Source organism: Pseudorasbora parva, chromosome 1 (genome assembly GCF_024679245.1).
Source record: "Pseudorasbora parva isolate DD20220531a chromosome 1, ASM2467924v1, whole genome shotgun sequence".
In the NCBI taxonomy this organism is placed as follows: Eukaryota; Metazoa; Chordata; class Actinopteri; order Cypriniformes; family Gobionidae; genus Pseudorasbora; species Pseudorasbora parva.
Genome location: NC_090172.1, coordinates 51513515 through 51536515, shown reverse-complemented (window position 1 = coordinate 51536515; position 23001 = coordinate 51513515). Strand labels below are relative to the sequence as shown.

Sequence of the window (23001 nt, the reverse complement as noted above, 5' to 3'; positions counted from 1 at the left end):
ATCTCATCGGGCCAAACAACTTCCGCACTCATAGTCATAAGCTTTGCCCAACAGGAAGTGAGCTATTATGGGTTGTTCGGAAAACGCATGCTCTGGAATTTGCGATACTCCTCCTAGACGATTCACCCGATCAGCACCAAACTCGGTCAGCATGAAGTCAACACACTGAGGATGCTAAATTGCAAGCAACTTTTTGATATCTCAAATGGTTTGGCCGTGGCGAAGAGACAAATTTATGGCGAGAAAAGGGAAACGGGAAGTGTGTTATAACTTTTGCATACATTAATTCATTTTGATGAAACTTCAGCTGTGTGTTCGTTGTAAGAGGCCGATCACATGGATATGACTTTTGTGAGTCAAAGTTATAGCGCCACCAACTGGCAGCAGGAAGTGTGTCACTTTTGTCCAAAGTGGGGGGTTAGTTTTATCTACATTCACCTAACTCAGTATATATATTGTACATTTCGAGCCGGACAACTTTCTAATTTACAGTCATTAGCTCTGACCAACAGGAAGTCAGATAATTTGGTTGGAAGATAACAAGAAGTGGCAAAGCGAGCTCTGAGTTTTTACCTTCTCCTCAAAAGCGATTCATTCAATCTCCTCCAAACTCGGACAACATGAAGTAAATATACAGAAGATGCTAAAATGCGAACGGTTATTGGATATCTCAAACGGTGTTCCCGTAGCAAAAGCCTAAAAAACACAAAATAAGAACACAAGTGCCTGGTTCATAAATAAGGCTATACTCCCACCTGCTGGTTATTCTCTATATCACACTGTTTTTTTTTTTTTTTTTTTTTTTTTTTTTTTTCAACACTTATGCTCTCCCTTAAATGACCAGTAGAGGGCAATATTGTATAAGTTTTCAAGCAAAAAAAACTTACCTCTGTGTGTGTGTGTGAATGGTTTTCTAGCCTGGTGGGGACTTAAACCTGAATGCACACAGACTCATGGGGACTTCCCAATGGGTACAGAAGCTTATAAATCATACAGAATGAGTTCTTTTGAAAAGGTGAAAATGCAGAAAGTTGTGTGATGGGAAGGTTTTGGGGCAGGAGCAGTGTAGAAGGACAGAATATATGGTTTGTACAGCATAAAAACCATTACATCTATGGTGAGTCCCCAGAAAAAGATAGTGAACCAGACATGAGTGTGTGTGTGTGTGTGTGTGTGTGTGAGGGGTGGGGGGTGAAGGGGGGTGTTGTGGATGGGGGGATGGGCTGAGCTGAGTTGCCTGCAGCATACTTCAGCATTACGTGTGTGTGTGTGTGTGTGTGTGTGTGTGCGTGTGTGTTCTTTTTTCTAGCCTGGTGGGGACTTCAACCTGAATGCACACAGACTCATGGGGACACGTGTCACTGATTTCTACAGTGTGTGTGTGTGTGTGTGTGTGTGTGTGTGTGTGTGTGAGCCACTCTTCTGTCTAAAAAGATTACCTCTCAATGCTGTGCTTTGGCCTGCATTAAAGGATAAAACATTTTATTCTGGGTTTGAATAAAAAAATTCATGTATAAAACCAGTTTATTTGTAGGGCATTGACAATATTGTTTTATATAATTAGTTAAATAATTGTGTTAATACAAATAATTATTAATAAAAAAATATAAATATAAAAAAACACTAATAACAAAAGAAAAAAAAAACACATTTAATTGTCTTTAAAAAAAAAAGAAAGAAAAAAAGTAGTGTGTGTAACTTAAAAAATGAGAAGATTAATGCCTTTTGTTTAAATATAAATATAGAATAACTAAATATAGAATAACCAGAAGGTGGGAGTGTAGCCTTATTTAGTAACCAGGTGGGATATGTCCTAGAGAACACTGTTTTGAAGATAAAACTATATTGATGATATATTAAAACAGTGTTTTCAGACAGTGAAATAAAAACAATGTTCTCTCACTGTTTAAATTTTGTGTCTGTCATTCCCCTTCCCCCTCCCTCTCTCAGGATCACTGTGTGTGTGTGTGTGTGTGTGTGTGTGTGTGTGTGTGTGTGTGTGTGTGTGTGTGTGTGTGTGTGTGTGTGTGTGTGTGTGTGTGGGTCTCTCTCACTCTGTGTGTGTGTGTGTGTGTGTGTGTGTGTGTGTGTGGAGGGGGTCTCTCTCACTCTGTGTGTGTCGCCTTGTCTGTTGTTTTTTTCATAATTTAACCCTTTCATATCATAATTGCTATCAGCAATATCTATCACTTTATTGTGAAAAATAAGTTAAAAAAAATTTATTATATATATATATAATACTGGTCTTCTGAACTTACAATATTTTGAGCTGCAAAAAATACATTTGCACATAATTGAAAGTGATATCCTAATACTTTTAATTGTATTCTATAACATAGGCTTTAAAGAAGGTCATGTGCTGTGTTTGCAAAGATCACGTATGACACCTCTTTAAACTAATTATTAATTGATAGAATTCAAATGGATAAAAAAATTAAATTTCACATGAATTTATAAAAGTGGCTGTTTATAATAAACTTCCTTAAATTATATGCACGCATATTACTCTTACCTGACACTGATATTAAAATCATTGTTGCGGTCTCTGTGATTTGGCTTAATTTATTTTTAAGAGAAGTGTAAGGATAATACAACTTCAGCATTTGGAAAGTATTCTGCACTCATTTTGAAATTGACATTTGACATCATCTGACATAAAATTAATGAATAAAATGTAATTGGTCTCATAGATGTGAGTGTTGTGGTTCCTGGTCATAGCAGCACCAGTTGCTGCAGTTAATGAGGTGAATTCAAATGACTTTGACATAGTCCCTTTATTTATTTTTTCCCATATTAAATGCCTATTGGCCTGCTGTGCACAGTTGAGCTGATGCCACCGGGGTGGTGGTGCCCCCGGCTTGGGCCCGTCATCGCTGCTCGCAGCTTTAATTAAAAGTTGCGCCTGCTTGTCTCAATGAGTGAATCTGAGAAATAATGTGGTGAAATCTACCAAAACACACCGGGGTGGTTTTAAAGAACGACATTTGTTAATGGATAGACTTTAAACCACATCATATACCATAGAGAAATAATTTGGACACTTGTTGTAGAAAATTGCTGTTGATAACAAAATGTCAAACCAAAAAGCATTTAAAATCATTTTAGACATCATTTCAAAAATATATTTCTATTTGAAATGCATATATATTTTAAAATTTAATGTATGTCTGTGATGCAAAGCTGAATTTATGATTATATGATGATTTGCTGCTCTAGAAAAACAATTCTTTGATGAATAGAAAGTTCAAAATGTATCTAAAAGAGTCTTTTTTCTAACATTATAAATGTCTTTACTGTCATAACTGAATACATGTATTAATTTTTAAAGTTCTTACTGACCCAAAACTTGACAGTAAGAATCACTTCATCTTCACTTCACTTGAATCACCTCATCATTGTACTAATGATGAAGTGATCTTCCTTTTCTGTGCTTCATCTTCATAGAAGGTCAAAATGGGTCACACAAGTTTGGAGAAGATAATTGCACTGCAGAAAAAAACGTCACAGATCAGAAATCTGTGTATTCTTGCTCATGTAGATCATGGTGAGTTTAAAGTATGCTGATATGTGTCAGATCTTTCAATCATCTACCTCAAAATCTTACCTCAAACTTACAACTTTGTGTTTGTAAATGTGTGTTGCCCATAGGGAAGACAACATTAGCCGACTGTCTGGTGGCAAATAATGGTATTATATCCAGTCGTTTAGCAGGAAAGGTAAGTGGACCTAACGCATATAAAGATATAGGTTTCACTAACCTTACAAATGTGTAGTTTTAACTTAAGTCAAACATCATAATCTGCAGTTCAGGGAGTGTGTCATCTGTGCTTATTCTGACTAATGACTCCCGGCTGTAAGCCATTCTGACTGTTTTGCAAACTCATTAAAACTCATTAAAAATAATAATTAAAAATAACTTCACGAGTGAGCGATTCATGTGCAAATTGCATGTAAATGTGTTCATTTTTTTTCATGTAGTCAGCATTTCTGTGACTTTTTTTTTGATCTGACTAACAGTAGGCTTAACTCCAACCATCAGGGAGAAATAATTGTTTTGCTTTATTAAAAACATGTTAATATAAAATCCAAAAATGTACCATTTTCTGTCTGTTTCTGTAGCTAAGATATCTGGACAGCAGGGAGGATGAGCAGATCAGAGGAATCACTATGAAGTCCAGTGCTATTTCATTACATTACACAACAGGTAATGCCATTGCGGTCTGTAGCTTTTACTGATTCAACACCATGTATTGCTATAAACTTACGGTTAAGAAGTGTATCTTTGTCGTTGCAGGAGGAAATGATTACCTCATTAATCTGATCGACTCTCCCGGTCATGTGGACTTCTCCTCAGAGGTGTCCACTGCCGTCAGACTGTGTGATGGGGCCATTGTTGTTGTTGATGCCGTGGAGGGTGTGTGTCCGCAGGTATCATTCATGACTTGTGTGTGTGTTTTCATAGCCAATTTTCACTGTATGTGTTTTATTGTGTTTTATTACACTGTTCTGTGGAATAATTTATTCTGATTGTTTAATAACGCATTCCAACGGTATGTTATCCCCAGATAACAGCCACCTAAATGAATAACACACCCCTCATATGATTACTACGAGTTATCTTGACCGGTACTGATTATATGCTTAACGCTGTCTTTAAATGTCTACCGCCATCTTGGGGCTGTAAAACACTTAACTGCCATGGGTATTGTAACTTCAAGGGTTTACTTTATAAAGTTTTAAAGGGCTGATGAATTGAGAAATCAACTTTCCCTAGAGCTTTTGATATGGTCATGGTAATATAAGGTTATCCTGTAAATTTCAGAGTTGAAAACGTCCTTGTTAGTCAAAGAAAAGCTTTTATAGACACCAGGCCCAGAAAACGATCGTGAACTTCATCCTGACATCATCTAGTGGTACCTCTACAGAATAATAAGCACGTGTAATTCAGTAGCCCCGCCCACCGACTCATCGGATAACCAGTGTTGTGCAAGTTACTTCCAAACTGTAATATATTATAGATTACTTATTACTGCTATTTAAAAGTAATTCATTACATTACAATATTACTGTCTCAGAATTGTAATGCGTTACATTACTCCTGTATTACTTTTGAGTTACTTTCACCAAAATAACTTCAGAAGTAGCTCTTAACATTCTAAAATGTAGGCAGAGAGCATCTTACATCCAGTAAAAGGCGATATGATGAAGCATAATGACATGGGCCATCCAGGCTAACAATAGAGAATTGGCAAAAAAGTGAATGCTCAAGACAATGCAAGAAATCATGACGATCCAACTCTGTTATAAGTATTATTTTAGAGGTAAAGTGATTATCTGGCAATATCTGGGAATAGCTTAGGTCTGTTCATAGACACAACAGAACGGTGTAAACTAAGTTATGACAATATGCGCATTTGTTCTTTTCTTATTATTGCGACATAGTTGCGAGATAGTTATTTCGGTTTTAGAAAAAGGTTGTATTTGACTGCATTTGCATTTGACTATCCTACGTTCTTGTCCTTATCTCTGATAAACTAAGCAATGCGCATCCATCTCGCGAATGTACAGTAGGGACGGTGGGGACATTTTCCCACCGGTTAATCAAAGTGTGACGACATCACCGGTATCTGGGCTTTTAAATCACTATTCTATTTAACCGAAAGGAACATGCGCACTGCCGCTTGGGCATTAATAACGGGAGCGGATGCAAAGCGAGTGCTTTCAAAGAATTCTTATAAAAGTTAAGCTTCCATATGAACTGAAAACGCGCCAGTGCGCGCACAGTGAATGACAGCTCGTTAGTAAATGCGCGCTCTGTGCGGCCAAGCAGATTTTAGTTTCGGTTTAAAATTAGCCTATTATTCTTAATGAAATACACAACACAATGACAAACCCCCTTTAATAGGCGCTTTTACATTTCACTTTGAAACCAAATCTTCCGCGATCATCTGTCAGCTCAAGATCACGTTTGGCTCATGCTTAGCAGACACCTTCCGTTTTTATTCACGGTGTGCAGTAGTCTTATTCTGTCATCTTCACCCAAGTGTTGTTTATAGGCATTAGGCCTATAGGATCAGCAGCGCGCGCCTTGTCTCTCGTCCGTTCTTCGACGCGCTTGTCGTTGTGCTATTCTTTGAAACGGCAGAGCCTTTAAACCTTCTTTAGCCACTTCTCCACTGGCCAGCGCGAGCACAGGCTGAAATCATGCCTGCGGCACTTCTGTAAAATCCGCAATAAACACGTACGCCTTCACTGGACTATGTCACACAATATCCAAATGTACAGCAAGAGGGAGATGAATTGAAGTACTGAATTGAAGGAAAATTAAGTAAATAGCTATACAAAAATATATCAGAAGCTATCATTTAGTATTTAATTACTAACCTGGATACCACACGCGGCTATTGAATGAACACAAGGTAATAACTTGCATTTTTCATGCGTTAATGTATCGCTTTTTTTTTCTTTTTCCTTTTTCGTTTTATTGTATTTTTTTTGGGGGGAGGGGGGTTGGGGGGGGTAACGCAAGCGTTACTGGAAATGTACCGAGTAAAATATTACTGAAAATTGATTAGTAATGCCTTACACTACTGCGTTACAGCAAAAAGTAATAAGTTACTGTAATGTATTACTTTTGTAATGCGTTACTCCCAACACTGCGGATAACGCTAGCCAGCTGCAATAAACACGTCGAAGAAGATCAAGATATTGATAAAGAACAGTCGCTGCATAAGCTTCCTTTGGATCCTAATATTAGGAATATGTGATACTACATTTATTTTTAATGAAGTTCCAGTTCACGTGGGAAGAACGTTTGTGTTCGCTTCATTTCACTGCGGAATCGTTTGTAAACAAGTCGACTCTCAGGTGCTGGATTTGCAGACAAAATGGTGTGCCTTCTATATTGGATCTGACAGGAATGGTGCAAAAAACTTATGTCAGTAAAACATCTTTTTTGTATGTAGGCTAATGTTATTCCCGTGGCTGTGTGTTTTCCAGACGGGCTACCAAAATGTACGCCTGTTGGCAGAAATAATATTTTCTTGATCTGGGCGCGCATGTGTGTGTGTGTGTGTGCACGCTCATATCCAAAGATCATGCGTGGCATGTAATACAGAAATAATAGTCCAATCAATCGCGGGTGGATGAGAAATAAATCATTGTGTTTGTTTGATAAAGACGTTTATGAGCCCTGTGGTCAAGAGAATCATTCCCCTTGCCGCTTTCAAAGCAATCCCTCCCTCATGTAAGCTGACAGGCTGAATCTAATTAAATATGCAAATCTTATCCAATCCTAGCCGTGGGCGTTTACTTCCAAGTCTCCAGTGCAACACACCCATCAAAACCCAGCGTTCAGGAGAGAGCCCCAAAACCAGTAAAGAAAATAGCCTATTACTTATTAGTTACTATTACTTAGTAACCGTATCCGGTCGGCAAAACTCCGAACACGTCTTCCCTTTTTAAGAATGACTTCAGTGCCGTTCTTTGTTCTTTTCTCAGAGAAAAGCTTAACTCCAAGTCTTCCAGAGTCGCGGTCAAAGCTGATTCAAAAGACCGCCGTTCGCTAGCTTTTGTGTTTACTAGAAGCACGCAAGCGCAACTCATCCGTCATTATGTTAAGCCACTCCCACCGACTCTATACACAATGTGATTGGCCTGACCAGAGTTTGGTTTTTATAGCTCAGACGTGTATTGAGAGTTGCTAGACTACACTCGCGCCAGATTAGTTTTGCTACTGCTAGGGTGTGTCTAGATTTCTAGGCTACTGATTGTATTCATCTGAAAGAAGAATGTCATATACACCTATGATGACTTAAGGGTGAGTAAGTCATGGGCTAATTAAAATTTTTGGGTAAACTAACCTGTTGAGGCTATCCTGTAAGCCTCGGCATGGATGGCATGGTGTTCTCAACTCATAGCAACAGGAATCCAAGCTCAAATGTTAGCTTTCTTTTCTCATTTATTATAAAGGTAAAAGGGATATTTTCCATCGAATGGCTCTTCACCCAGTGTGGCTATAAACAAGTGTTGTTGTTGTGCTGTTGGTGGAAAGGGTGTTCACGGCTATGGTAAGAACCGTGCGTTCCCTGCCATCCACACCTTGTTTAACTAATTACCACACCTGTACATATACTCAACTCTCGGTGAAGTGCCACGCCTAGTGCAATGCTCCCTCTAGTGGCTAAAATAGGAAATAACAAAATTAACCTGTCTAAAAGTGAGTATAAATAGCTCCTACATAACCCTTTCAGCTAACCCATTCATTTTCAACATATATGGTAAAAACAAATCTTCAGCAATAGATAAAGGGTTTAAGCAGTTTAGAACTGATTTTATTTGCGGAAGCGTTGCATAAGAGCTTATAAAATATTTAAACTCGAGAAAATATTTTATGTCTAATTTACTTGACTTTAATTTGCAAGTAACCGTGTAATTTACAAGTAGCCTTCGCTTCATGTCGGGGTCCTGATCACTCTGTTAGGGTTTATTCTGCGACAACAACCGAATGGATGTACATTATCCCTTACTTAAACCATATGCATAGCATTATGTACTATGCACTTTTTATTTGGTCATTAATTTCATGTAAAAATAGAGATGTTTAATCATGACTAATTATAACTTCAGAATGATTGGTAAGAATGATTCATGTCCTTCGTTTTTAGTAAATGTATTCTTTGTTCAAAACACTGATTCCTCAATTGTATTATCACTAAATGGTCATCAGATTCTCACAAAAGGCACACAAATGTATCGCATATTAGATTAAATAAAAACAAAACAAAAAACTCAAACGGAGTGTGAGTGTGAGTGTGAGTGTGAGTGTGAGTGTGAGTGTGAGTGTGAGTGTGAGTGTGAGTGTGAGTGTGAGTGTGTGTGTGTGTGTGTGTGTGTGTGTGTGTGTTTTATTCTCTACGCCACATCATCCTGTATTAGCATCTTGTTCTTTTCTGCTTTAGACACAAGTTGTTTTACGACAAGCTTGGCTGGAGAATATTCGTCCTGTTCTTGTCATCAACAAAATCGACAGGCTGATTGTGGAGCTGAAACTCACTACACAGGAGGCGTACGCTCACCTACAGAAAATACTAGAGCAGGTGAGTCAGAGCCTCCAAACATGGCTGAAGCTTTGGAACGCACAATTGAAAATATGGATTTTATGTTGAAGGAGTCATGCTTTTATGACATTTTGATTATGACAGGGTTCAGGGTGACTTATTTATATTTATGAAAAAGTACTTAAAAGTGCTTGAGTTATTGAATGACAATATACACCGATCAGGCATTACATTATGACCACTGACAGGTGAAGTTAATAACACTGGTTATCTCGTCATCACAGCACCTGTTAGTGGGTGGGGTATATTAGGTAGCAAGTGAACATTTTGTCCTAAAAGTTGATGTGTTAGAAGCAGGAAAATTGACTGTAAGTGTAAGGATTTAAGTGTGTTTGACAAGGGCAAAATTGTGATGGCTAGATGACTGGGTCAGAACATTTCCAAACTGCAGCTCTTGTGGCGTGTTCCCGGTGTGCTATGATCAGTATCAATCAAAAGAGGTCCATGGAAGTAACAGTGGTGAACTGGTTACAGGGTTATGGCTGAACAAGGCTCATTTATGCAAGTGGGGAGCAAAGGCTGGCCCGTGTGGTCTGATTAAACAGACGAGCTACTGTAGCTTAAATTGCTCACAACGTTATGCCAAAATTTCACACGGCCATATTGGTGCGAGACAGCGAGTGCATAATGTTCAGGTTGTTTTGGTACTGGCTGGCACATACGGTAACCATACGATCACATTGGTGTTATTAGTGCGTTGAGTGCATACAACTGCTAAATTTGAATGTGCTTTCATGCTTTGGTTTATTCAGTTTTTTCAACCACATGAGGTTTATTTTGTTTGAGACATTTAAATACACATAAGTTCTAGCAAAATAATATAGTTTGTAAAATACATACTGATGTCAATGGAAGAGTGGCAATAACAAACCATTCAAATATAAATTGATATCAGATACAAAGTATCAAATGTATCATAATACATTTCTTTCATATCATGTGGATGGTGTTGTGCGTCGATTACCTGGGGAACACACTGCACAAGGATGCACTATAAAGAAGGCAAGCCGGCAGAGGCAGTGTGATGGTTTAGGCAATGTTCTGAGGGGAAACCTCGGGTCCTGCCATCCATGTGGATGTTACTTTGACACGTACCACCTAAGCATTGTTGCAGACCATGTACACTCTTTCATGGAAACGGTATTGCCTGGTGGCTATGGCCTCTTTCAGCAGGATAATGTGCCCTGAGGAGTTGACTTGGCCTCCAAATTCCCCAGATCTCAATCCAATCGAGTATCTGTGGGATGTGTTGAACAAACATGTCCGATCCATGGAGGCCACACCTCACAACTTACAAGACTTAAAGAATCTGCTGCTAACATCTTGTTGCCAGACCAGCTTGATTTTTAAAAAAATTTGATATCTATGAAGTGAAGTCAGATTCGGCCTCACTCCGGAACAGCTTTGCTTGTCGGTTACACCTCATAAGGTGTTGTTCAAAGTTATTAAATAATTTTCTTGTTTACAATCTTGCTTGGCTCCAGAATCCAGAATGAATCAGTGTTTTTAATTGAATGGTCTACTAACTCACTCTTAAAGTCGGTCCCTTGCCGCCACCTACTGGTTTATTTATGTAACCTGCACTTGAAGTCAAACCCCTATCAGACAGTTTCTCAATACTAAGTACGGCAACATTATAATATAAAATATTATTTATTGAACAATAATAGCCATTATAAACTTATGTATTTAATGAAATAAAAATATATATTTTATTACATATTTTAATAAGAATTAGTGTAAGAAGTGTATACCATCTTTCTATTTGCTCATCTGTGCACTGGACACTTGTGTTGCACTTTTCCTTTGTGCCATTTTGTTTTATTAGTATATTTTTACCCATCTATTTACCCCTTTTTAAATGTGAAAGATAATAAATATCAGATATTGTTTGATAAGTTAGGTCTGATTGTAGTCTTAGAAATCTATTAGAATATTGTAATTTTTATTTGTATAATTTATTAAAGTAGATTATTTTATTTTTTAAACATACTTTAGAACATATTAATTTGATCAAAAGTGACGGTAAAGAGATTTATAATCTTACAAAACATTTCTATTTACAATAAATGCTGTTCTTCTGTTTATCAAAGGTTTTGAACACATTGATAATAAGAAGTGTTCCTTATTTAGCAAATCAGCATATTAGAATGATTTCTGAAAGGTCATGTGACAGTATTGTTTACATGAATAAATTGCATTGTAAATATAATTAATGAATAATATTTAATAGATAACAGTTAATAAATAATACAAGTAATACTTTTAAATTGTAATAACATTTCACAATATTATTATTATTTTTTTACTGTATTTTTCTTAAATAAATGTAGCCTTGGTGAGCATAAGAGACCGCTTTCAAAAACATTACAAATCTGGGTTTTTTAAGTTGATGAGTATTGGTGAGGATGTTTTGAGTTCTGAAAGTTACACTATATTTATATAGTCCACTGATCAAGGAGGTTTTGATCTTTTATGGTACGACGTGTCTCTGAGCGATGTTTCTGGACAAAGATGAAACACTATGGCTATGGTTCTGCCTATTCTATAGGTGAATGCAGTTACCGGCACATTATTCACCTCTAAAGTCCTGGAGGAGCGAGCGGAGAAAGACACAGAAGCTCAGAGCAGCTGTACAGAGAACGACAGCGGAGATCAGGTGTACGATTGGAGCGCGGGTTTAGAGGAAACTGATGACTCTGACCTCTACTTCAGTCCTGACCGGGGAAATGTGGTATTTGCCAGTGCTATAGATGGCTGGGGCTTCAGGTATGTGATGCACTTTCTGAAAATTAGGGTGCTTTTTTTCACCATTTTTTTGAATGATTTTATCTAATGCTTTTATTAAAAGCAACTTACATGGTTGGCTTTTACCGTTTACATCTCGACAGTGGTTGTAGTACTTGCGATGGCTCACAAGATGGCAATAATATACTAGATTTTAACATCAGGGCTCCCCACCCTTCTAATGTATTGCACATTTTTGAGGCGTTACATAACTGTGGTTTTAGGTACTTGAAATGAGTGCTAAAGTACTAATACGACTGGTGTAGGTGGACATTTCTAAAAGCTGAGCGGAACAGAGCACTCTGGTGAGCGTTTCAGAACATTTTATACTGTAAAAACACTCCAGAGTAAAGCACCAATTTGCATTTTTAAGATTAAATGAATGGGTCACCCAAAAAGTTGGTCATCAGTCATTTAATCACCCTTGTGTCATTCTTAACCCTTTAGTATGTTTTTTAGTGAAACAAAATGTTTCTGAGGTGCTCTTTTTCATACATTTAAAAGTAGGATGTGACATGCCACATATTATATTAACTAACATCAGAAAGAGTTGATATTAACTTAAAATCTCATGGGGTACTTCAAGTAAATATTTTAGGCCAAAGGGGTTTGGTTAAAGTTTGGTAATCCTTAATATATAGTATATTATTAGTATTAGTATATCTGTTTGATCATGTGATGTTTATCAGTTTTTTATTTATTTTGTTAAGCACACGCCACAGACCAGGACTTGTGTCTGATGATGAATGCTAATGATATCTTACTAAATATAACTCAACATTAGATAAACAGTGTGATGTTTAACATTGCAGCTGTCTGTGAATATTGTTAAATTTAGTTACTTGTTAATTATGCAGTGATCTTACAGCTGTCATATATTAGAGACATTGTTAAAATCACAGACCTCTTTAAAACGACATTCATACAAATGAACTGGAAGAAATAAAATCACAAATGACAAGTGCATATAATAGTGCTAATTTGCATTTTCTTTAATGCTCTGACAGAATTCATCAGTTTGCTGAGATGTACAGTCTGAAGATGGGCATTCGCTTCTGGGTTCTGCTCAAGACTCTGTGGGGCGATTTCTACCTCAACGCCAAAGCCAAAAAAATCATGAAGGGAGCTAAGGTACAGTCATTTCTGTGAGATACACCTTACACCATATTATATATATATATATATATATATATATATATATATATATATATATATATATATATATATATATATATATATATATATATATATATATATACACACATACACTCATCTAAAGGATTATTAGGAACACCATACTAATACTGTGTTTGACCCCCATTCGCCTTCAGAACTGCTTTAATTCTACATGGCATTGATTCAACAAGGTGCTGAAAGCATTCTTTAGAAATGTTGGCCCATATTAATAGGATAGCATCTTGCAGTTGATGGAGCCCGTCCATGATGTTGTGCATCCTAAAGATGCTGTATTGGGTTGAGATCTGGTGACTGTGGGGGCCATTTTAGTACAGTGAACTCATTGTCAAGTTCAAGAAACCAATTTAAACTGATTCGAGCTTTGTGACATGGTGCATTATCCTGCTGGAAGTAGCCATCAGAGGAGGGGTACATGGTGGTCATAAAGGGATGGACATGGTCAGAAACAATGCTCAGGCAGGCCGTGGCATTTAAACGATGCCCAATTGGCACTAAGGGGCCTAAAGTGTGCCAAGAAAACATCCCCCACACCATTACACCACCACCACCAGCCTGCAGAGTGGTAACAAGGCATGATGGATAAAAATGGAAAACATTTTAAGTAACCACAATAAATGAAAAAACAATAAAACCATGGAGTCTCAGTCTGTTTAAAAAATGCATTTAAATAAGTACCAAAAACAATAAATAAAATGGATGAAAACCACAACGGATGATTGTGTTTTAGGTGCATATTAGTGGCGGCACGGTTCACAAAACCCACTGTTCGGTGCATATCACGGTTTTAGGCTCAATGATCGAGTTAATTTTTTTAAATCATGCGATTAAGTGATTTATCGACTATCGCAACAGGGCTATTCACAAATGCTTTGCTGCATACCTCGGTTGTAACGAGTGGTTATTTCAGTCAAAGTTGCTCTTCTATCAGCTTGAATCAATCGGCCCATTCTCCTCTGCATATTTGCATACTGTGATTGACCCTTTCTTGCACGTTTAACCATCAATGACCACATTTGTACTGTACAGATGCTATTGCATGTTGATTGTTGGGCAAAGCAGATCTGACACAACATGCATAAAACCAAAGTTAACAAAGTTTGAGATATTTTTAAAAAAAATGATTGTTTCACATATAAAAGTCGGTTTAACTTATTGATCCACTTCCCTGTACTATATCCATGTTTCTGAGCAGTGAGCACAATTAGTGTGTGTTTGTGTTTTAAACTTGATTTGAAAGGATTTTGCAAAAAAAAAAGTATATTTTGAAGCTCATTTGTCCTTTTCCCTGTATGTTGTGCATTGGCAATAAGAACACACTTGTTGGAGATGTTTACAGTAATGCAGGACAAAGATCTCAATAATGAACGCTTTGAAGATCTATGCGTCAATCTGCAGTAACCAGATGACTGAGTCCGCCCGCCATACAATGCTCAGACAAAACAATGTCTTCAGCACAGACTGATCAGTCACTGCCATTATTCCACTCTGCCAGACAGATCTCATTCAGAGAGAGCTGGTTATGGAGGGAGACGTAACCTCCAGACGTCAACATTGATTTGCAGGACTGACAGAGTCGAGCCTAACTTAAGCCTTTAACTCAATTGAGCTCAGATGTTAGTTGGAGTTTGACCCCATTCAGTCACATTAGAAGCTTTTTCTCCAAATCTTTAAAAAAGGCTACTAATGAATCAGTGCAGCGCTGGGTCGCTTACCCAAAGTCTTAGTTTGTGTATGCATTCTCTTTTCCATATAAATGATTAATTCCTAGCTTTGCTCTATATACTGTCTTAACGAACCTCACACTCATCAACTCTTTTTCTTTTTGTCTTCACAGTCCAAAGGAAAGAAACCTCTGTTTGTGCAGCTTGTCCTGGATAACATCTGGAGTATGTATGATGCTGTGGTCACTAGAAGGTAACTTTTTGTATGAACTCTTTTGTCTATACATATTACACCAACAAATGACTGTCCACAGTGGAAATGAAAATGCTGCGAGATGCCACATAATTAAAAAATCTTGTTTCATAATTAAAAAAATGTTTTATATTTAATATAAACTTTTTTGTTGGCAATATGGAATTCATTGTTTTAACTAAAATATAAAAAATAGTTTTCGGTAATTGCAATAAAGCTGAAATGAAATAAAATATTTGTGCCCTGTGCTGGCAAAATGTATGTTTTTCTTCGCTCGCTTCTTGGCTGCTCTTCACCTTAGCATAAGTTTGGTATTGTCGTAAACTGCAGCCCTCCACCTTTGTGCATTTTCATAGAGAATTCTCGATGGAATGAGTCTAAACAACTGAAATGTGATTTTTAAACTCATGCTGATGTAAATTATCTTACTCTTACTCATTAATTTATTGTCTTATTCTAACAAATCATACAAATAGAAATTAGTTTGATACAAATGTAATGTTTTTTTTTATTTCATTTTTTTTTTTTATGGAGAATGTGAAAATAATAATTACAATTTTTTTGAAAATTTGCTCATTGTGACTAATTTAGCCAGCACGGGTGACATTTTACAAAAAACTTTACTAAAATTAAAATGAAAACAGATTTAAAATATTAATAAATACTATGGTAGTGAATAATATTAAAATAACACTGATGGTATAAAATGGACATTAGCAGTGTTAACATTAGTTAAAGGTGTAATGAACAACCTTAAAAAAAACTATTATACTGTTATCTGAGGTCTGAATGTTATTGTTTTATTACTTGCCCTGCCCAGTAGGGGTGTGCAATGTCATATCGTCCACGATAAGACCGGTAATACATTTTTACATGATAAAAATGATATAGCCACGCAAAGACGTACGGCGCAATTACTTTCCCTAGCGCGCACAATAACACCTGTCTGAGGGAGAAGAGCAGCATGTCAGCTCCGATGATGATGATTTAGTACCTAAAAGGGAGCTACTTGGATACAAGAGTTCAGCTCTCTTGACAACTGACATAGTATTGACAACGTAAAGCTGTTATTAATGTTTACAGTGCAATATTTGAGCAGAAGGCTAACTGACGATTATTTTCGTCAGTTACGGCTAGTTAGATCTAGCATTGTGCACGTTTCGAATGAGACACGGAGATAAAGTAGGTAAGTGTTTAAGTAATACGTTTATTGTTTATTTGAATAAATGAATTACAGCATTTATTTGAACTATAGAGAGAGAGGGGGGGGGGGTCATACATGCGTGACTGCGTCTGTTTAGCGTCTCTCTTAACAATTCAGATGTGCGTTTATTACTTTAAAATAGCGAGTAACCCCATCATTACTGAGAAATATAATGTAGTGATCCAGTAGCTTAGCTATTTTGTCGCTAAAAGTCGCGGGGCGGCGTTGATAACTAGTTTCCGTGCTCCTGAATCTGCAGCGCAATCTCTGTATGCGAGTGACGTGTGCGCGTGTGCGCTTCATAATGAAAACAGCTCATTAATACAGAACGGTATTTTAGCTAACTTGGAATTACCTGTGCTATTTTGTACACCTTCCAGCCAATCAGAATTGAATATTCAGACAGAACATGGCATAAATTACTTTAGTTATTGCTAAACTATATTTATTAATTTACTTATTGCTTAAGATTTCCAGTGAAAACACTAATAACTTCTACCTTATGACAGTAGATTTACACTTTGAATTAAATATTCTCTCATCAATGACATTAGCTCATTGGAAAAGGATGGACAATGCCCTTCATTTTGTTTGCACTAATAAATGCTGCTGCCTACTAGCTGCAATAACCAATAAAACTTTGTTCCGTATATTTTTTTTATATCGTCATAAATATCGTTATCGCAAATATTCTTGAAATATTTAGATATAATTTTGAGGCTATATCGCCCACCTCTACTGCCCAGTTGGTGGATATAAGCTCGAACTGTGCATTACACACACACACACACACACACACACACACACACACAAACACACACACACACACTTGACTATCTTTCAAATTTCAGGGACAAAGAACAAGTGGAGAAGATGGTGACCTCACTGGGATTAAAAGTCATGGCTCGTGACCTGAAACACTCGGACCCCAAAGTGCTCCTCAGTGCCATCTGTAGCCAGTGGCTTCCTGTGTCTCAAGCCGTGTTATGTATCCTTTACCACACAAACACTGCCGCTTGTTGAAAAACATTACCATTCAAAAGTTTGAGGTCAGTACATAAAAAAATATACAATAAACATTTAAGACAAAAGACATTTAAAGTTTTCTTTTTGAATATATTTTAAAATGTAATTTATTCCTGTGATGGAAAGCTGAATTTTCAGTCATATCAGAAATCATTTTAGAAATCATCATCTAATATGCTGATTTCTAATAGGAGCCATCTTTTTGTAATGTTAAAGTCTTTAATGTCACGTTTTAATGTAATTTAATGCATTTTGTATGCAGATGGACCTCTAAAGCTGCTTAAAACATCATTATTTTTGCTGAACTGTTTGGGGCCACAAGTGGTGCAGAAACTTTAAATCCCTCTTGATTAATGTTTTAGGCAATAATACAATGTTTGACTAAAACAAAGGAGGGAATACATTTGACATAAATATAGGTTTAACCTCTTGGTCTTATATCTTGGAGTGACCACAAGTCTGAATTTCAGAGTATAGTTTCTAGAAGCGTACAACCCACAGTCCTTTGGTAATTATACACAACCTCCAGTGACGTTAGCCACATCAGCACTAGGCGGTTGACTGGCGTTGTCCACCTCCTCAGCCGTCACCCGTCCTGCGGTGATCTCACCAGCTGTATAGGAAGGAAACAGAACCGACCGTTATTAGACAGCTCCTTCTGCGGCAATATAGTTGACGCGGGCACGCCTCACAATTACTGTGGTGACAGGTGCTCCGAGTGACGCGCTACTGCGATTAACGCTTTTTGTAAAATGTCAGTTGTTTCCCTAAACATGTAATAGAGTGATTCTCAAAATACTTCACAAATGTGCATTTTTGGCCTGCTTGGCAGGTGTTTTATGTTTGTGTGTGTTTTTATTTTTTATGAATGGAAAGGAGTTCCAAGTTGGATGATTTTTTTTTTAAAGCTTTACTAATCTTTGCTTTTTAGTAATGTGATCTACTAGATATGTTAGATAAACTTATTTAATATAAAATTAACCTACATAAACATGAACAGTAGTTTGTGTAACTCCTGGTAAGATGCATCTTTAAAATATTTTAAAGGGGGGGTGAAACACTCAGTTTCAGTCAGTGTCATGTCAATCTTGAGTACCTATAGAGTAGCATTGCATCCTGCATATCTCCGAAAAGTCTTTATTTTTTTAATAATTATATAAGAAAGATGCGCTGTTCCGAGTCTTTCCGAAAAAAGCCGAGCGGGTGGGGGCGTATCGTGTGAGCGGAGCTAAATGACGTGTGCTCGCTGCTGCTATGTTGAGTCGAGTGCGTCGTAAAGCTGTCATCCCTAACAGCGGGAAAAAACTTTATTCAAAATAAAAATATGGCTTTTAATCAGATACAGCCATACATCTATGATCCGGAATCAGACCCAGAGGCTGCAGTTGAACAGGAGCAGCAGCAAAAACGACTAGAGCAGGACGTCTCTATGTGGTACAAGTTATACACTAACTATATAATATGCTTAGCGGCTTGTGTTATTTACATATTTATACTTGAATTATATCGTCGTATTTTTGTCTTTGAAGGTGTACATGTCGGAAGTGCAGTTGTGCACGTGTGTTTGTGTGTTTACGCGTGGTTTGTGTAGACAGTAAGCGGACTAAAAAAAACACAGACATTTGAAGCAGTCTTACTCACCGCCTGCGGTTCTAACGTTGGGACTGCTCCATCATTCAGCATTAGGCGATCGGGAAAATCCGGCGTCGAGCTGGGCCTTGTTTATGAAACAGTCGGCACCGAAATGCAGCGAACAGATATAAACATTCGCGCAACTCAGTTGCTGATCCGGAAAAGCAAATTACATCCACTGTTGCCTTAACGCGGGGTTTTTGGCGAATCTGTGCAGGACTGTCTTGGTCTGGCAACCAAAAACGCACTTTTTTGGTGACATTGTTATGTGCACATCACCTGTCCAGCATCCTACAAGCCAGCGCTTTGATGGGCGTAGCCTGTTACTTTCGCTCTCTCCCTCTCTCCCTCTCTCTCTCTCTCTCTCTCTCTCTCTCTCTCTCTCTCTCTCTCTCTCTCTCTCTCTCTCTCTCATTTCACCCCCCCTTTAATTTATTGTAATATTTCACAATATTATGTTGTTTATACTGTTTTAATGAAATAAATTCAGCCTTGGTGACTATAAGAGAATATTTTCAAAAACATTAACATTAAAAACATTACTTGCCTCATACTTTTGAACGGCAGTGTAAATTTTTTAATAACTGCAAAACCAATATTTGCAAATCTACCTTAATTTAGACAAAATTTGCAAACATGTTACCTATTCTGGTGGCATTAAAAATATATACAAAAAAGGCATGTGAAACGTATTTATTTTGACCTCTCAAATTTTGCTAACAGAGCTGCAAGCCTCGTATAAATAAATTGGTTACACTTTAAGGTCTCGTTTAACTAACATAAACTAACAATCAGCAATATATTTTTACAGCATTTATTAACCTTTGTTATTAATGTTAACAGGTACATAACACACAATTTCTGCCAATCTCATGTTAATCTTGAGTAAGATACATATTGAGTAGTATTGCATCCTTTACATCTCTGAAGAGTCTTTAAAGTGGTGGTTCTGTGTGTTTTTTCTAGGCTTGGTTGTGTTTATGGGGTGCAGTATAACTTTTATGGGGTGCATGTCTTAATACTTTTTTTTTTTTAAACAGCATATTTTTCTTATATTTGACCTTTATTCCACACCGCTGTCTCCGCTGTCCTTTGAACGGCTCGTTTGTTTCCTGCTTCTATGAAGCCAGTCCCTCTGAAAAACATAATGGTCTTAGATTGGTCAGATGGCCAAATGTAGTTTCCTGTATTTTTATTGGCTGAAGTGCCAAGCACAGGTTGTCTGAAAACAGAGAGAGAGATAGAGTTGTGGGATAACTACGTACACGTTGCGGCATTAGTTTTGGCTTTTGTTCACACAGCGCTCGTCCCGGGTCGAACCCCGCAATGTTACTAGGTCTCCGACCCGGGTTCAATTCGGTAATTAATTCCGCGACGTGGTTGCTTTCACACAGAAGGCGACCCGGCAATGTTCCGGGAATATTGCGGGTCCGACGTGCAGTGTGAAAGGGGCTTTGGTGAGTGACCACAGGGTAACGTTATAGTAATTGTGGCTAACGTTGTCTCCATGTTTATCACATTGCAGTATCTTTAATAAATCATATTTAGCAATATTGTTGTCGACTTTGTTGTTTTTCAAGCATCCATGTAGATTGTCACCATCTATGCCAGCAATATGTGTCTTAAAATAATTAATTTAGATCCCAGATTTTAAATGAATGTTGTAGGATGTAGGCTATAGCTTACACATGTGACGGTCAGATAGGGATAGACATTCTGCGCATTTCTACACAACATAGTTTATCGTGAAATTTTGTAGAAATTGCTAGCTGATGTTTAATCATTAACTGCTTTTAGACCTGGGTGTCCGCTCCGCATGTTTCGGCTAGGACGGGAATATGCTGTTCATGTAAATACAGTCATTGTAACAACGATCTTTTATTGATTCACCATTGTGACAACAGAATTCACCATTGTGACGACTCAAACCTACTATAACTATAATTACGATAACGAAAATCTCTATTTTCTGTTTTCCACCTCTCAGACTACGTAAACCCACAATGAGAGCCAGGGCTGCAGCGCCTATGTTTGCCTGTCGTTGCGTCATATGACGCGTTCTCTGGGAAAAGGCGGGTTGTTGGAGCGTAGCTTAGAACAGGCACTTTTTTTCTTAATTTCTGCGCTTGGGTGTTGTAAAACATATGTATTCTTATGTATGTCTTTTTAAATTGACATTTTCATACAATATTCTGTATAAAATTATAAAATTAAATTGAAAGATGGCCTTTAATGCTGGGTTATTTGGGAAGCTGAACTAGGTTATCTTTCCCTCACAACCATAAACATTAACTTTAAAAAAAACTTCAGTGACATTGATTTCATGGTTCAAAAACAAAATGACAGCATTTTGCGTAACCCGAACAAAGCTCGTTGATGGGCGTGCTTTTGCTCTCGCTCTGGCTGTTGTGCGTACACGCTCTTCCAGGAGGAGTGCCCATACAAGGAATTCCGCCCTTTATGATGTCATACAAGGCCATACTCAAAAAAAAAAATACCTTTCCGAACCATATTTGAATCCTGAAGGAGTGTATTTGGCACAGAAATATTCTCTCATTCCTCCAACTCCTTTTTTGACGTTTTGCCCATGAGAATCCAACTCTTTAACTGTGTAAATAGGTCCGAATGCTTGAAATGGCATTAGAACCCCCTTTTAATAAAAATGTTCATGTTCATGTTAGTTCACTGTGCATTCACAATGGTAACAGATATAAATTTGGATCTTAAAAATGAAGTTGTTGTGCTGTCCTCAGTATATGTTCGGTATATAATTTAACAGCCATCTAAACTCTTCCCTAACATCAAGGCTGAAGTCTGTAAACCTGTGGACAAGGTCTGCAGAGTCTTGATGTAAGGGAAGAGTTTACCTGATTTGTCAGGTACACAACATAAACAGAGGACAGAACAGTAGTAAATGTTAAAGATTGACGTTAACTAAGATTAATAAATGCTGTAGAATTGCATGTAGTATTGTTCATTGTTAGTTTATCTAATATAGTTAACGGATGAAACCTTATTGTAAAGTGTTACCAATGAATTTAATATAAAAAGCAAGTGATATTTACAGATATATGTTTTTTTATGCACCACGTTAAATAAAACACCACACACACACACACACACACACACACACACACACACACACACACACACACACACACACACACACACACACACACACACACACACACACACACACACACACACACACACACACAGTGTTTCCATGTTTAGGAAACATTCTGCATTTTTACTTTCTCAAAAAAACTACTTCTGTGTGATTTATAAGATGTTTTCCTCACGGGGACCAAAAAATGTCCCCACAAGGATTTCGGATATTGCCATCTTTGTGGGGACGTTTTGTCCGCATAATGTAGGGATTACCAGCCAACACACACTCACACACACACACGCACACATGCACTTCAGACCCTATTTTGTACCCTATTTGTGGAAAGTGCACATCGAGTGTATTCTCTTTAACAGTGTTACTCAGCAATGGTGTGTGAAAAGCTGCCCAGCCCAGCTGAGATCTCGGCTGAGAGAGTGGAAAAGCTGATGAGCGTGGGAGTGCGCAGGTTCGACTCTCTGCCTGAGAAAACACAGGAGCTAAAAAAAGGTGAGTGTGTGTTAACGGCTACAGCTGATAACCTGTAAGCAGAGGATGTGATTCACACAGCATTTCCTACCGTCAGACTCCATCTGTGGATACGGCGTTTTTAAAACTCACACTCCTATTGCATACATGTGCTCTTCACTCACGAAAACGGCACCCTCAGATCTTTTCTAGCCCTTTCTGCTCACTGGAAGCTTCCTAGGTCTACAGCACCTGTCTGCGCACTGCTTTATATACTGCTTTATGTATGAACTGTATTTGGATTGAACAGCTCCACTTTTGGCTTTTTTAGGCATTTTTAAGCTGTACGATGGTGCAGTGGCCTTTGTTGCATTTCCTCTTCTTTGAAAGGCAATATTTAACCCAGAAATTAAAAGGATGTCATAATTTACTTGCCCTAATATTATTCCAAAACAATATAATCTTCCTTTTTCTGTGGAAAACTAAAGATGCTTGGTAGAATGTTAAGAAGTTGTTTTCCATCTTTTTCACAAGGCATTGTGAAA

At 37.6% G+C, this 23001-nt stretch overlaps 1 protein-coding gene across 3 annotated transcripts in view; it reads left to right on the top strand.

Moving 5' to 3' along the window:
* Positions 1–23001, top strand: part of efl1 (elongation factor like GTPase 1) — a 152060-nt gene that overhangs the window by 501 nt on the left and 128558 nt on the right. For all 3 annotated transcript variants that reach the window (XM_067445108.1, XM_067445100.1, XM_067445095.1), the window contains exons 2-11: positions 3445–3544; positions 3649–3716; positions 4120–4204; positions 4295–4428; positions 8961–9098; positions 11671–11888; positions 12914–13037; positions 14938–15017; positions 17073–17209; positions 22376–22498. In XM_067445108.1, coding sequence (XP_067301209.1) covers positions 3454–3544; positions 3649–3716; positions 4120–4204; positions 4295–4428; positions 8961–9098; positions 11671–11888; positions 12914–13037; positions 14938–15017; positions 17073–17209; positions 22376–22498 — 1198 coding nt within the window. In that variant the 5' untranslated portion in view covers positions 3445–3453. The remainder of the gene's footprint in view (positions 1–3444; positions 3545–3648; positions 3717–4119; positions 4205–4294; positions 4429–8960; positions 9099–11670; positions 11889–12913; positions 13038–14937; positions 15018–17072; positions 17210–22375; positions 22499–23001) is intronic.